This window comes from Hipposideros armiger, unplaced genomic scaffold, assembly GCF_001890085.2.
Source record: "Hipposideros armiger isolate ML-2016 unplaced genomic scaffold, ASM189008v1 scaffold_282, whole genome shotgun sequence".
NCBI lineage: Eukaryota > Metazoa > Chordata > Mammalia > Chiroptera > Hipposideridae > Hipposideros > Hipposideros armiger.
In genome coordinates, this window is record NW_017731632.1 from 259,444 (window position 1) to 275,924 (window position 16,481).

The 16,481-nt window shown below is 49.1% G+C and overlaps 1 protein-coding gene across 6 annotated transcripts in view; it reads right to left on the reverse strand.

Annotated features, from left to right (window-relative positions):
* Positions 1-16,481, reverse strand: part of HTT (huntingtin) — a 126,980-nt gene that overhangs the window by 46,520 nt on the left and 63,979 nt on the right. For all 6 annotated transcript variants that reach the window (XM_019657955.1, XM_019657953.1, XM_019657954.1 and 3 more), the window contains 10 exons: positions 13,112-13,189; positions 12,235-12,458; positions 10,945-11,023; positions 10,622-10,783; positions 6,929-6,984; positions 5,885-6,033; positions 3,793-3,929; positions 2,052-2,168; positions 1,415-1,537; positions 897-1,132 (listed from right to left, as the gene is read on the reverse strand). In XM_019657955.1, the coding sequence (XP_019513500.1) occupies positions 897-1,132; positions 1,415-1,537; positions 2,052-2,168; positions 3,793-3,929; positions 5,885-6,033; positions 6,929-6,984; positions 10,622-10,783; positions 10,945-11,023; positions 12,235-12,458; positions 13,112-13,189 (1,361 nt within the window). The remainder of the gene's footprint in view (positions 1-896; positions 1,133-1,414; positions 1,538-2,051; positions 2,169-3,792; positions 3,930-5,884; positions 6,034-6,928; positions 6,985-10,621; positions 10,784-10,944; positions 11,024-12,234; positions 12,459-13,111; positions 13,190-16,481) is intronic.

Here is a 16,481-nt window from a genome sequence, read left to right on the forward strand (position 1 = left end):
ATACTATCCACTTGAATTAGTCCCTTTGCCTTCAGGTATCACTCTCCTCAGTTATGAGATGGCAGTAATTACACCACCTTCGAAGGACTGTCAGGTGGACAAAATGACACGTAGTGACTAAAGCTTTGTAAACCGTACAGGTGCTGCTGCTAATTAATGCACGGCAGAATTTAGCGCCTCATCCGTTTCAGGCACCCGCTAATGTAACAGGCAGCCGCAGGCTCCTTGCTGACCCTGCAAACGCAGGTGCCATGCGGGTGTCCTGGGTTTATCTCCACACACACAAAGGACCCTCCGCAGAAGACCCAAAGGGCGGCTACCGCACGCTCCTGGCCCCGGCTGGAAGGCACGCCTCGCAGAAACTGCTCCCACAGCATGTCCTGTAAGCCGCTCCCACTGAGGGAGCCCCAATCCAGCCATGGGGGGCACACACTTATCTAGGCCACAGCATGGTGGACACCATTTGGTACCACAGCATCGTGGGAGCCCTGGCAGGGAGAAGGGTTTTATTACTGGCAGGGTTTAGAAGGGCCAGCACACAGTGGGAATGAAAATAAGACCAACTTCTAGTGGGTCTGCTCAGCTTTTTCAATCCTCTGTAGGCAGCGTGGCCCTCACTGCCTGCTCCCAGCGCAGGCTGCCCTCCCCCACCCACCCCGTGGTGAGCCCCCGTGTAGTCTGTAACGAGGATGCCAGGAGGACGTAACAGAGCCATGAGAGGGGCCTGGACCAGGGCCACAAGTGAGGCAGGACAGGTAAGAAAACACACCGACACAGATGTCCTCACAGCTCCCAGAGCTGAAGCGAGATGAGGACTATTCCCGACTTTCCCATCACCAAACACCACGCGACTTCCTAAGGACAGGGACTAGGAAAAGGTCAGACACAGAACACACCTTGAAAATGTTTCTTCTGGCAAATTCTTGACGTGTTTCCCTTCACTGTGTTCCTCCGGGGTTGAAGTGCTGTCCCCATCTCTTAACCTGTTAATTATCGGACAGGAGATTAAATGCGGAGAGAAGGCAAGCTCCTGGATCCGAGAAAGAACGATGTCTTCCGTTGACTGAGAAATCAGAACCCTCAAAATGGCCAGGATGCCTGAGACCCACAGTTGAACAGTGCTCACAGATGCCTAAAAGACAGAACATAAACCAGCCACAGTTAAAGAAAAAAGAGAGTTAAGTTTTTCCCGACTGCCAATTTCCTAAATGGAAACCACCCCTCTTTTATTAACATTCTACCAATAAATCTCTGTATCGTGGGCTCTCAAAGTGTGGGCCCAGGCAGGCAGCATCAACCCCAGCTGGGAGCCTGTTCAGCATGCACGTTGTCAGGCCCGCCCTGGCCCCAGCACAGCCCCTGGGGGACTGCAGAGCGCTGGCCCTAAGATGCCACCGTGCAGCAGAATACTCACCATTGTATCCGGGGTGACAAACATACTCCGTAACAGCATGTCCACAGGCCGAAGGGAGGAGGGGGCCAGAATCTCAAAAAGAGTGTTTAACACGCCGAGGGCTTCGTGAGAATCAATGTGCATCTGTTGCAATGAAACAACACAAATGCCGACACTTACCCCCCGGTAAGGCACCTGCGGGCCAGGTGACCTTGACTACGCCGTCACTACCACCCAGCACTAAAACGTGTTTTAACTTTAATAGTCAAACAAGCAACATCTCTCAGAACACCACCGCATCGGCTACATTTTCTCCACAAAGCAAATATTTTCATTTAGATTTTTATTATATAAATCCATGTTTTCTATAAAAGACTCAAATACATAAAAGTATGAAAGCCAAACAGCTGGCCTGCACCCTCAATACAATCATCATCCACATTTCCAGCTGTGCGCCCTTGGGCAACCTACGACTGTCTCTGAGCCCTGGGCTCCACACCTATGGGGCAGGCGACAACGAGAAGGCCATTGAGAAGCTCAGCAGGAACCCCTGCCCATGACCGGCCCTGGCAAGCACCACCGTAAAATCAATCTGCCACCTAGACACGGGCTCTTCCCCCAAGTGCAAATGTGCACAGTGGCGGGCGGGGTGACACACCTGCTGCTTGGCCAGCATCGGGAGGATGACGTCGGCCACCTGCCGTGACAGCCGCCTCCACTTGTCCTCATTCTCCTTGTGGCACTGCTGTAGGACCAGGATGAACATCTCCAGCACCTACAAGGGGGATGGGCCCGGTCACTCGTTGCCACCTGCTCCCTCTCTCCTGACCCCGGCTCGGCTGCACGGCTCCAGGGCCCAGAGCAGCGTGAGCCCCAGCGCAGGACTGCTGCACCCACGCAACCCTGGCCCTGGGACACGCGACATGGGGAGCCCGCAGACGATGCGAGGGGCCTGGGAGCTTCAGTCACGCCCCTCAGGGTGGCTTGCCTTGTACTGTTCCTGTGGAGTCTGCAGGACTTCACGACCAGGAAAAGGCACAGAAAGAAAATCAGACTCATGCTAACCTCTGGCAAAACACAAACAGTGCTGACTAAACTGCTCTGCAGAGACTTCTCGACTTCCATATTGAGCAGTTTCGAGTCTGTGTTCTGTGCAATGGCCATCTCCCCCTGGGCAGGACTTACTTTCACAGGAGTTACATGTGGTTCAGGACAAGTTTATTAGTTAACATTCCTAAACAGAGAAGTCTAAAGGCCTGTTTTTGTAAATAAAGTTTTATTGGCACACAGCCACGCCCCTTGGTGAACATCCTGACCAGGATACTTTCGTCCACAACAGCACACATGAGGGGTTGCAACAGATGCCGTATGGCCCGAAAGGCTTAGAATAGTTATCTGCCTGTTTACAGAAAGTTTGCCAACCTGGTCTATAAAACACAACTGCTACAAAGACACCTAAGCCCCTGCTCTACACAGCTGGCCACCTGCGCCGTCCGAGCTGCGGGTCCCTCTGAAGGGCTTGGCAGTGCTTGGACAGCACCAGGACCTCGGCATATGATCCCGGCTCTCCATTAGGAAGACGAGCCAGCCCTGTTGTCTCGTAAACCAGGCCGAGCACTTCGGGGATGCATGCGGCTCATAAGCCACTCTCAGGCCACCCACCAACCCCGTGCTCGCCAAGTGTCAGTCACTGGTTCTCAAATCTCTATGCTAGTTATACTTATTATTATGATTATGGGATTTAATTAAAAACCAAACATTTAATTATTACCTAGAGTAACCAAAATGAGAATGCACAAAGAAAGTGTTTCCATGAGAAAAGCTTATGACCTCATTATATAGATTCAAAGACAAATAGCTAAGAAAAATTACCAAATAAATGAGGGCTAGGCCCCTGTACCAGCTAAAAGAGAGGAGTCATTAAAAAGCCACATTTCTGCACTTAAACTGCCTCAAACTACCCAAAATTCTTGCTCCACCTTAAGGAAAACAAAACTAGAATCAGCACGAAAAAACAGACCTTGGCCCTACATCAACACAGTGATAAATAAACGTTCAAATAAAGTCTCCAAATTATTTCAGATTTGATATATTTTAAAATCATTTTTTGGGTCAGCATTGTCAATTAATTGATTTTTGGGGGGGACCTCATTTTGGAAAGGAGGGCCTCCACCATACTTGGTACGGTGGCTGATGTGTGACTGAGGCCTCTCCACGTGGCAGTTCTGCGTTCAAGACAGACCCCTACCCAACTGTCCTGTCCCTGGCATCTCCCGAGCCCAAAAGCCCAGGCTGGACCAAAGCAACACCCCTGATTAACAGGATTGGGGGGACCCCATGGCATCTCTTTCTGTGCCTGCAGGACAATAGAGCGCAGTGCCGCCAACGCCCTGCCTTACCTGATGGTACTGGATGAGCCTCAGTAACATTGACACCACCACCTCTTTCTGAGTCTCAAGCTCTCTTCCTGCATCCGCTTTATTGGTTCCTCTCAGTACGAAGAGGTCGTGGACTATGGGCTGCAGAGCTGGGATGGCTGTGGGGGCAAAGGTCATGCTAAGAAGGCACGGTGGCCCTCACATTGGGGACACAGCACCTAGCACCTGCAAACACCTCCAAGAAATACAAGAAACCCTACTCCACACTTGGTTTACAATAAGCGTTACTGGGTGTGTGAAATTGTCTGTACCACTATGGAAGACCACAGGTCTTCCTCTGACACATACTGAGAGTTTGTGAAATCTTTTAGAAAATAATAAAACTAGGGTTTCTGTGATGTAACATCACTTCTGAAAAGAGACAAATTCAAAGGTCAAATTGAAAATAATAAAACCTTCCAACTAGCTAAAACAGCAACAGTCTATACTCATCATAACTTACTTAAAGGTTTAGCTGAAAAGACACAACGCTTCTTCTACAGGAGATATTTAGTCCAGGCAGTAGGTTTCTACGCTCATTTCAGTAACTAAACTCACTCTCTCATTAAATCAAGGTTTCCCCAAGGTCTTCTCTTAATCCAAAACAGCAGGCAAAGTAAATTCTTTAGTCTGACACCACGTGAAATGCCTCTCACTGGTAAGGGTGCAGCCCAATGATGTCACAGAGATTACTGACTGACACTGTGTCACCTAATGACGCGCACACGCGGGCACACTCACCCCAGTGACATGCACACGCGGGCACTCACCCCAGTGACACGCAAACATGGGCACACTCACCCTAGTGATACACACACATGCACAGGCACACTCACCCCAGTGACACACACGTGGACACACTCACCCCAGTGACATGCACATGTGGACACACTTACCCTAATGACATGCACACGTGGGCACTCACCCCAGTGACACACACACATGCACACAGGCACACTCACCCTAGTGAAACACACATGGGCACACTCACCCCAATGACACGCACACATGGGTACACTCATTCCAGTGACACACACACATCTGCACTCTCCCTGGTGACACACACAGAGCACACTTCCTAACTTTCACATAGATGACCGACTTCCCAGTAGAAAGTAGTAGGGTTTGGCTGCCCATCAATTTCCTACCCAAAGATCCTCTGACCCACGAAACCTTAGTCACCCTCCAGCTGACATTTGCACTGTCAACTACATCCAGTGACCCTAACATCCATACACGTAGTGTACTTCCCTGAGGCATGAATTTTGGTCCACGCAAGGCCATGGAACAGGTGACTACAGTGTGGACACCGAGTTGGCACTGGGCCACCTCTGCCACCTGTGGTCCAGCAGGCACCAGCTCAACGGTCTGCTCTCCTGCCAGCACACGGAGGGGACAACACTGCATGCAGCAGCGCTGGGCCCACGCCTGCAGTTTGAGGGGCCTAGGAAACACCCCTGTCCAACTTCAAAAGCCTACAGCTTCCTGACAAGGGAGCCAGACTGGCGTCAACAGAGAGCTGGGTAGCCCACGGAAAGTTCAGAGAAAGGTTTCAGCTTATTCCTAAACCCGCACCACCTCATTCTGCAGGCTGGAAAAGGGCTGCTTGAGCAGTGGGCCGTTCTCTGTGGTCCTGTGGAAGCTCCTGCACAGTAACCAGGCAGGACAGAAGGCCCTGAATCAAGGCTGACTGTCCCTCCCAGCACCCAGGTAATGAATCAGCTGTCCTCGCGAGAGCCAGGTTTTCTATTTTGTGTTTCATATAGACAGACAAAACTCGATCCATCCCTTACACCATCTTACTCTCATATTTTTATCTAAGTCGATTATAAAGTCCTGAGAATAAACAGTGTGTTCCATCCACACACACACGCGCGCGCGCGCGCGCGCACACATGCACTCGTATGCACACACGCGTGCACACATGCACTCGCACGCGCACACACACATGCACGCACAGGGCCTACAAAGCACAGAGCAGTTGTGGACACAGCGGAAGCTGGGGCGATGAACACTAACACTGCCGAGCACACCACCATTACTGAAGACCACGATGAAAGGTTTGTCCAGTTACCATGTGTCACAGCCTTTCTCCCACTGGCCATGATGCCATCACAGAGCTGAATGATTTTAGGAATCCCAATGATCTGTTTTGAATGATAGCGCTCGTAAGACAGTAATACCAGGAAGAAAAAGATGTTTGGAATAATTGCCTCTGATTCCCTAGAAACAAAAACATCCGTTTAGACACTTCTTTTATTTACAGTAAAAACAACATGAAATTATGCCTTATTCAGCTGAGAGAAACAGAGCGCAGACAGGAGCCCCAGTGACCTCATTTCGCCCGCCCCATCTATGTCATCACACTGTCCCATCTGTCTCCGGAGTGGGTCCCCTTCGCCCCTGGAGAGCGTGGATGGTCAGCAGGGCTGAGTGGGAGCCCAGAGATGCCGACTTCCTGGCTCTCCTTCTGGCTCTCTCCTCAGATGAGGAAAATGGATCTCAGAGGAGAAAAAGTAACTTGCCTCAGATCACATAGTCAAGGCATCACGTGATTAGAAACTGGCTATCTGGACCCAGGGCCTCTCAGAACACTTTCCTCTGCACTGTTTCCCTAACTACTTAGTAACTAGTTCAGAAACGAAAGAATTTTGATTTTCAATAATTAGACACCTATCACTACACAGGAGGAAGTATTAAATATCAAAACCTTCCTGTCTAGCAAGGAAAGCTGCAATCAGTAAAGTGCATAATAATCACCTTACCGAAGACAACCGTATCTAAAAGTGTTTAATTTCAGAAGATTTAAGTAATCAGTGTTCTGCCAGGTGAGAGTTAATTCAGCAATCTATTATCATAATTAAATGCTTTGAAATGTGAAATGAAACTGACAACATATGTGACTGCCAGGTGCCGGACCACTTCTAAGCACGACTTCAGATATTTACTAATTACTGAGAAACAAAAACGCACAGCATATTTTATTAATCAGATTTCCATTAAATAACACCCAGCAAGAATGCCTAACAGCCCTTTAAAGTGCACTTGCGTTCATAATCATTATATATACTTACGCAGCAGGGACGAGAACGTAAGGGGACAGGACACCGTGAATTACCTGAACTGGCCGACTTCAATGTACTCAAACTGCTTCAGCACGAACCCAATGAAGACCTGCAGTGGGGACGAGTTCACAGTGAGAATGTGCAGGGGGGCCGCTTTGCTCCCTGCTTTGTGTGAATTTTTAACACGTTTCCTGACAGTGCATAAATCTGTACACAAGAACGCAAATGTATGCTACCGTCGGACTGGACAATTCCAGGACACTTCCAGAAACCCCTTTAAACACCTTTACTGAACAGTGAGGTGAGGCCTCTTTGGAAAATCAAATAAACTCCAGTACACACTGGGCAGGACCCAGACAACCAGGGATCGTTTGTTCCAGTTCCTGGCAAACTGCGCAGCACAGGTTTCCTGAGACCGGCTAGGCAGCAAGATGCCCACACTGGTCCTTCTTCTCCCTGCCACGAGCCTGACCTCCCAGGAGCCCGGCGCCGAGGGTGCTATGAGGAGGGACAGCCAGGCGAGCAGAGGCGGTGTGGGTGGCCGGCCTGGAGCACAGTGCCCACATGTCCTCTGCGCTCCCCAGACCCTGGGCATGACACACACAGAGCGGGTGCTCGACAATCCGCTCTCTGAGTCAAGTTCAATGTCTGCCCGCTCCTGTTTCCTACCTTCGTTCAGAAGAACTGTCACTGTACTGAATCCCAGGGGCTGGGGAGCAAGGGCACTGAGGGACACAAGCACATCAGAACGAACGAGAGGCTACAGCGCCCAGGGCAAAGGACCCCTAGGCGACCAAGCGAGGGGTCGTGCGGACCTGGCTTTGTGGGAGCAAGGTGGACAGTGCCGGGACCAGGGCGAGGCACGAGCTGGAGGAGTGCCACACATCTGCCTGAAGGAATTCCAACACGTAAGTATCACTTGGAGATTTTAGTAAGACAGAAGAAACAAAAAGGCTTCATATATTGGGTTGTCGGAAAAGTCACGATGCATGTTTGCGACAGATGGCACTAGTTCATTTTTGGAAGTTCTAGAGTCATTCGCATCTACGTTATTGCTATGTCATTTGACAGCTGACAGTTCTAGCTTCATTCTAAAAACAAAATTGACCAATTTGGTTGAGTTCTGGAGAATTTAAAACAAGTTGAAGATGGACGACCAAACTGTGCATTTTTGCCATATTTTACTGTTTTACTTCCATAAAGGGAAGAATGCGCGTCAAGCTTGTGAAAAGGTGCATAAAGTTTACGGTGACAATGCTCTACAAGAACGTCAGTGCCAACGATGGTTCACGAAATTCCGTGCTGATGATTTTGATCTCAACGACGCTCCTCGGTCAGGGAGGCCCACCGAGGTTGATGACGACAAAATAAAGGCATTGATAGAGTCAAACCCACATTACATGACACAAGAGATTACAGAAACATTGAACATCCGTCATTCAAGCATTCATGACCACCTGAAGAAGGTGGGAAACGTAAGCAAGCTGGATATTTGGGTTCCACACGAACTCAAAGAAGTTCATTTGACAAAACGTATAAACATCTGCAATATGCTCATTAAACGTGAGGACAACAATCCTTTTTTGAAGCGACTGATAACTGGTGATGAGAAGTGGATTGTTTACAACAATGTGGTGTGCCAACGGTCTTGGTCCCGACGTGATGATTTGCCTCAAATGACATCGAAAGCAGACATTCATCAGAGGAAGGTTATGCTCTCAGTGTGGCGGGAATTTAAAGGTGTCATGTTTTTCGAGCTCCTACCAAGGAACCAAACAATCAATTCGAATGTGTACTGTCGGCAACTGGACAGTTTGAACGAATCCAACATTCAGAAACGTCCAGAGCTTGTTAATTGTAAAGGAGTTGTGTTCCATTGCAACAACGCGAGACCACACACAAGTTTGATCATCTGTCAAAAATTACTAGGGCTGGCCGAGTAGCTCAGTTGGTTAAGAGCTCGCTCAAGAGTTTGAGCTCTGAGCAACAGCGGTTCGATGCCCGGCCCGAGATGAGCAGCCGCTGAGCTGCCAACAGGTGGCAGGATGGCTCAGCTTAAAAAAAAAAAAAAATTATTGGAGCTTGGATGGGATGTGTTGCCATACCCACCATACTCGCCTGACCTTGTGCCGTCAGACTTCCACTTGTTTCACTCTCTTCAAAACTCCTTGCGTGGTATAATGTTCAATTCAGATGAGACTGTAAATCAGCACCTTCTTCAGTTTTTCACAAATAAAAACAGGTCCTTCTATGAACGAGGAATTATGAAGCTCACTGAAAGATGGCAGAAGGTTATCGAACAAAACGGGCAATAAATCGATTGATCTTTGTTCTTTATATAAATAAATGACCTTTGAAAAACATAGACAAAATACGTCATGACTTTTCTGACAACCAATAGAACAACTAAAGAAAGAATTTGATCAAATCATGTCTATCTGACAAGTCTACTTAGAGTGGGCAGCTGTTTATGTTCTTTGCCTACTAAAGACGGCCCCAAAGAGACCAGCCTGTAGCACCACGAGAACACGGGTTTTTAGCTGTGAAGAGTCAGAACTGGGAGGCGTGAGGACCAGGCAGACGGCAGGCTCGGCCGTGTTCTCTCTGGGCTGGATCGGGATGGCTCTGGCAGAGGGTCCCAGGCTTCTTCCTAGGAGCCCCCAGGTGCCTTGCTCCTTCCTTAACACATTGTTGACTGGTGACGGCAGATTTACAGCTGCATCTATACATTTAAATGCCCTGTCCTCAATGTGTTAAGCTCCTGTCAAGGCTTCAGATGAGAGGGCTTCTCCCCTGCCAGGTGAGAAAAGGGGATGACAGCCCCAACCATCCCCAAAGAAGGAAATGGGCCTTTCAAACGCTACTGGTAACTGGAGCAGGAGAAGGAAGAGTGAAAATGCCAGCCCAACGCCAAGCCCCCTGCATCGCAAGGTCACAGCCCCACACCGCCTGTGGGGCAACCAGCGCAGTTCCTCCTTTCTCAAGAAACAGACCACTGAAGGTGAGTGACGGTGCTGATGAGAACTGCAGTACTGCTAACTCACACACTTTCCTACCTCTCGTAGGAAAGTAGACCAAGATGGCAGCCCAACAATGACAGTCACACATTTTGGTGACCTGAAGCCAACTATACCTGCAGTGAACTTAGCAGGCATGAATCTTGGTCTAAGAGAATTCGCATCAGGAAGAGGCCTGACTGGCCAGAGTTGCATCCCCACGGCGTGAGAATGGCCGGAGCTGAGTCCACCTGGTGAATGAGTGCAGGGGCTGTGCAGGCACCCGGGAACCCGGGGGTCAGTTATGGTCCCCTCAGAGCACGCTCCTTTCTAAAGAAGTGAGCCAGCCGTAGTCTGCTTGAAACTGAACATCATAAAGGATCATCTGCTTAAACTAAGTCTCCGGGTTTTGTAAAAATGTCCCCCAAACAATACATCTTAACTACATCTTATAATTTCAGTGCAAACTTCTCTTAGAGTGGGGGAGGTGTGTGGACAGGAAACCTCTGGCACGCGTGTTATCCCTGACACAGCCCAGGGTAGACGGAGAGCTCGGGGCATGGGCGCCAAGCTTCTGGGGCCTGGAGGCACTGGGGCTCCTGGGATGCTGGGCCTGAGAGTGGCGGAGAGGTGGCCACTGCTGGGGAAGAGCTAACTGCACATTTCTGTAAGGCAGTTTCAGTGTCTTTCGGAGATCATTTTTATTCAATTATGAACAGGGGCGGCAGATGAAAGACAAACATGACCAACCTGGTCTGAGTCTAGGAGACAGTAATTAACCCGTAATTGGACCAGCTGCGCCAGCAAATCCAAGACCTGCTTCTGCAGCCGCACGGACGTTGTTGTCGTGTACTGCTTTAGTGCTTTTATGACCAGGGGCTCAAACAGGCGAATGTGATTGTGGATGGCGCTCTGTGAGGAAGCAAAGGAACACTCCGCTAAGTGAGTCTCAGCCAGGAGGCTTCAGGCAGCCAGCCAGAAAGGCGGTGCATGCGACCGTCCCCGACCTCCCCCAACCCTACCCATCCCCGTGGCATTCCCACAGCCCACCGCTGCCGCCTGCTTCCATTCACCTTATCTGCACGGTTCTTGGTGACGCTTGTGAGGTTTGTCTTCAGCTGGGTGGACACTTTCTGGAGGACATCAAACCACCTGCCGGATGGGAAAGAAGGCGCAGAGGACACGCTTAGACACACGCCTGAGCATCAGCACACTGGCCACACTTGCGCACACTCACAAAAGCTGAACACTGCGGGCAGGGGGAGCCCTCCGGCCCCTCAGTGGAGCATGTGACGCTCTCCTTTCCACGGATATAACTAGACTACTGAGGCACAGGTGCCTGACAGCCGCCAGACAGGCCGAGACGGCGCCTCCCGCCACTGCAGGACCCTGAGCGCTCAGCCCAGAATACAGCGGGGTTGGGAGGTGACGGCCACTTGAGAGATTTAGGGATTTAGGAGACATCACTTAAGTTTCTTGGGAAAAAGTTTTGTTTCAATACTCACATCAATTATACTCTTTTCTTTGTAAGAAGTACATATAAAATTACGTGACAGCCAGACACACACTCACACGCTTCTTTTACTCCCCACAGTACTGAAAAAGTATTTGAAAAGCCTTATTCCCAAGACTTGGATACACAGTGTATCCATGGCTCTGTCCAGCCCATGGCTCTGTCCCTGGTCCCTGATGCTAGTGTTCTCACTGTGGCGTTTTGTCAATACATCTACAAAAGGGACACGAGGAATTCTTTTGTTACTACACACAGTAGTAACTCAAACACCTGCTTGTAATTATAGTAATTTAAAAAACAACTACTGTATTCCAGGCGTCAAACCACAACCACCAATTTAAGTGACAAGAGGCTTTCAACCATAAAGTTACGAAACACACGTTACCTAAGAATCTTCTCTGCCCTTCTAACGCCCTTACACACTAGCACTATTGTGCCACGTGGAAGGCGTTCTTCCAGCCTAGCTACAAACCCCAAAGTGCCCCTGACACACAGCTCCTTACTGTAAGGGAAACGTTAAGGTGGGCATGGGGAAACAATGAAGTGCTTTGAACACGTGTGGACATTCCATGTCCTGGTTCTGGCTTGTTGAGTTTGGCGGGATGGCTGGCTGCTTCGCCAGGAGCCCACTCAGGCCTCCTCGTCCTCGGGCCCAGCCCAAGATGGCCCCCAAACCCACCTCGCTCACTGGGCCACACATGTCTTTGAAGGCAGGGCTGTGCCTTCAGCATCTTCTCTGAACACACAGACTATTAGAAGACGGTGCTAGTTTCTTTTATCGTTTACAAATCCCTGACTACTTGCTCTTTTGTGTTTCTGCCACAGCCAGCCAGGACGGGCATACAGTTACCCCGACGTGTCGTGGTCCTGCTCGGCCTGCACCATGTTCCTCAGGCTGGCGTCCGCTAGGGCCTGGGTGAAGTGGGTGTAGGGGGCCATGAAGCAGTAGTGGTACAGGCCCGGCCGCACACTGGACGAGCCCAGGCGCTGCGCTTGGCCTTGAGACTTGCTGGGGTTGGAAGATAAGCCATCAAACTGGGAGGCCAAGTTTGTCCCAAAGAGAGTCTTCAACAACTAGAGTGAAGGAATGAAGCCATCAACATGTCACTTCATGTAGCATAAGCAACACTCTCCAAAACCCAACCATCTCCAAATAAGTAAGAACATGAGCAGAAGCGCAGACTGGGAGACCTCGCTGAGTCCGCTGCTGGGAAGCGCGGTTCTTACCGTAAATAACAACCCAGTAGTTTGGAGTTTCTCTGTGATTCTAAATGACACTGAGCATTCTGACATCTGGAGGGACACTGAGACAAGTCACCTGAGGGCGCAACAGAGCTCCTAATACCCTCTGCCTTCCAGGTGACAGGCCGCCTCCAAAACAATGAGAGGATAATGGAGTGAGCAAAGGACTGACAGGTCGGGCTGCTGGACATGCCACCAGCACCACCTTCTAAATGACAAGCAGCATTACATCATCGTGCCTAGAGTCAGGGGCTTAAAAGGACAGGACAGGAAATTCTTCCTTTCTTTCTTTCTTAAATTTTATTGAGGAACAGCCATGGTCATTGGTCACACATTGCTTTCATGCTATATTGGCATATTTGACTCTTTTAGGGAGGGCGCAGCTCAGTGGCCCATGCAGGGATCAAACCAGCAACCTTGGTGTTATCAGCACCCCGCTCTAACCAACTGAGCTAACCAGTTACCCCAGGAAACTACTTTCTTACCTGCTGAACACAGACAGTCGCCATCATCGGTTCCCGATTGAAGCAGGACTTCAGGTATCCCAGGATCTCTTCGACACACTGTGGAAAGAATAAGTCATAAGCTGTCAAAGTAAGTGACTCGAGGTGATTTACCCTTGCTGTGAATCCTAGACAGAAGCCAATGACACGAGCTAGCTTCCATTTACGTGGTGTACCTTAGTGACAGCAGAGGAAGGTCTGCAGTCTATCGTAGTGAACAGTGTCAGAAAAAAGTACTGAGGTCTGGGCCAGCCAAGTGGCACATTGGTTAAGAGCTGACTTGGGATGCCAGAGGGCCCAGTTCGGATCCCACATATGAGGGCCAGTGACAATGCCCTCTACAGCTAAGATGCTGAACAACAGCTCAACCTAGAGCTGGGCTGCCGGGAGTCGCCGGCAACGGCGTAGGCTGCAGCCCCTGCTGCAGTGGGTTGCCATGGGCTACCGTGTGTAGCCAGCAGCCAGCGTGAGCAGCCAGCAGCTGCAGTGAGCGGCCAGCAGCCGCCGTGAGCGGCTGTCCAGAAGCCGGCGATTGATCTGCCTCACCAGGGAAGAGCGCAATGATGGTGCCAACTTGGGCCAGTGAAGCAACGTCCTCCACAACTAGACTGAAGAACAAAAGAACAGCAACTTGTCTGTTCCCCTTCCCCCAATTCCCCAGTGCTGTTCCCATCCCCCAATTCCCCAATAAAAATCTTTAAAAAAAAAAATACTGAGGTCTAAGTAGCCATGTTTAACCATCCGCACATATACTCACTCACTCACTCTCCTGCTCAGTGACTGTTCACCGTGTGTCGTGCCCACTCTGACCCGGCCCTATTCTCAGTGCAGGAATTCAGTGCACAGAGCATGAGTCCTGCATCTGGAGCCCCTGCCACTGATCAGGGGTGTTGTACGTGTCACCACAAGTCCTGCGAAGTCTCACAGAGACCTGCAACGATGGCCAAAATGATGGCCTTCACGTGGCTATTCTCACAAACTACTGTTACCCTCCTCAAAATGCAACCGAAGGCGTCGGGTGTCCTCTTGGGGAATCGGATGGAAGACCAGGCCTCTCAGATGCCACCAGTCCAGGCCCAGTCCCGACAGCACACCTCATCACTGCCTCCTCCCCAGTCACCAGCCGCTGCTTGAGGCCGCTTGGCTGGCAGTCACGCCAACCATGCTGAAGATGCCTCACACTCATTTGTCAAGTGGACAGGAGTCCCCTTATCTGCGGGACAACGTTCCAAGATCCTCATGGAGGTTGGAAACGGTGGACAGCACAGCACCCTCATCAGCTTCATCAGCTCTGCGGGAATGTGGCAGCAGCTTCTTCATCGGCAGATGCAGCCTCTCCAGTCATTTTTTTATTTTTCTGTCCAAACCTATTCCTGAATCTGTGTAACCACCCCTGACTGGCAGTAAATGGCTTGGTGTCACTCATTTCGGGGGATCACTTGCTGACGTCCTCTCGCAGAGGCTCTATGCTTTCTGGTCAAACACATGCTGCCGTCAACCGGAACACACTTTCTGTTCGTGTCCTCCACCCTCTAATTCGGTGCCTTTTGCAGCTTCGCCAGGCACTGCTTACACACTGTGGCCCTAACTTCTATAGTCGAAGGGGAGACAGCAAAGCTGGAACGAAAATCTTTTTCTTCCTCACAATTTCACGCATAGAAAATTCATTCTTACCACAGATCTTAGCAACTTCGGCATATGATTTCTTTCTTTCCTTATAAGTGGAGAACTTCCACCTTTTCACTTAAAGGAAGCAACTTACAGCTTCTCTCTGGCACATCTGAGTTGCCAGCATTACTACTCTTGTGCTTTGGGCCAAATTAAGTAAAGTAAGGGTGACCTGAACACAAGCACTGTGACACTGCAACAGTTGGTCTGATCACCAAGACGGCTAAGTGACAAACAGGCGGAGGGCCACCTACAGTGAGGAGACGTGGGACAAAGGGATGATTCACTTCACGGGTAAGATGCAGTAGATAGCTCAAGGTTTCATCACACTACGCAGAACAGCATGCAATTTAAAACTTATGAATTATTCTGGAATTTTCCATTTCATATTTTCAGACCACTGCTGACTATGGGTAACTGAAAGTGCACAAAGCAAAACTACAAATAAGGGGGCCACTGTAATTTCCTGTACTAAAAAACAACAGACTTTTGTTGGCTTTAAATACTCAAGGACCAAGTATTTTAAAAATTCTTAATACTCAAATTAGAGTCTAAAATGTTCAAGGCTGTATTTGGCAGGGTTGAATTTGTTACACGTCACTTTTTGTTTTTACTAGCACAGCAGATATCTAAGAAATGCTAACTAAAAGTTTACAACTAGAGCATGCAATTCTGTCCCAAATGTATGGGTTTTCAGAGATGAAGTTACTACATACACCTTTACAAAACAAGAAATACCAGCAGGTCCCTGATCTCAGCAATATCAAGGTCATAATATCAATCTTTATTAGATTGTGAATTATTAATTTAGTTTCACATATTTAGATGAATTCACTGACTGCAACTGAAAAATAACTTTTTCTGTGTATGTGTGATGCTCATAATAAAGAGGTAAAAAAAGAAACCACACAAAAACCAAATCATACAAAAAACAACTAATTATAAGGTCTTAATTCCAAAAAAAGCTTTATTAAAAAATCCCGTTTAGATGTTTTTTTATTTATCTAATATCCAAATTTAAAACACATTTTCTTTCATTTTGCTGAAATGTGTTATCCATACAGACCACAGGCCACTAAACCCTCTTAGAGCAGTGATTTAGGGGAAAAGTGACAGGTCGAAACGCTGTGGGGTTTAAACCAGGCTCTGCCACTAACGTCTCGGGCCCCGAGACATTCCATTCCCATCTTTTAGCCTCACGTCATGGAGAGATGGGCCAACAGCAGCTCCCTCCCAGCATGGCTATGGGATGAATGAGGCACTGTCTCTGGGAAGTGCCTCATCAACTGAATTCCAACAAGAAATCGGCTATTCATTCTCCAAATGTCACTGAATGCCCACAACCTCCCAGGTGCTGCTGTAGGCACAGAAACGACAGAGAAGCCAAATTTGTAAAGAGTGTGTTTGATGACGCTATGCGTCAGAGAGAAAGATGAACTGGGAAAGAGAGCCGTGTGGAGAGATGCAGCCTTAGATGGGCCGGCTAGGCAGGTCTCAGAGGGGGTGACATCACTAAAATCTTTGACAAGTTCTATTCTGAGAAGACAATAACTGAACAGCAACAGAACATAAGCTAGCCACTAAAAACAAGTATGCACTGAACTGACACATGGAGAAAAGCACAGGCGTAACTGAGAAGAAACAAAAGAACGCATATGATTAAAGCTAGGTGAGCTTTATGCAC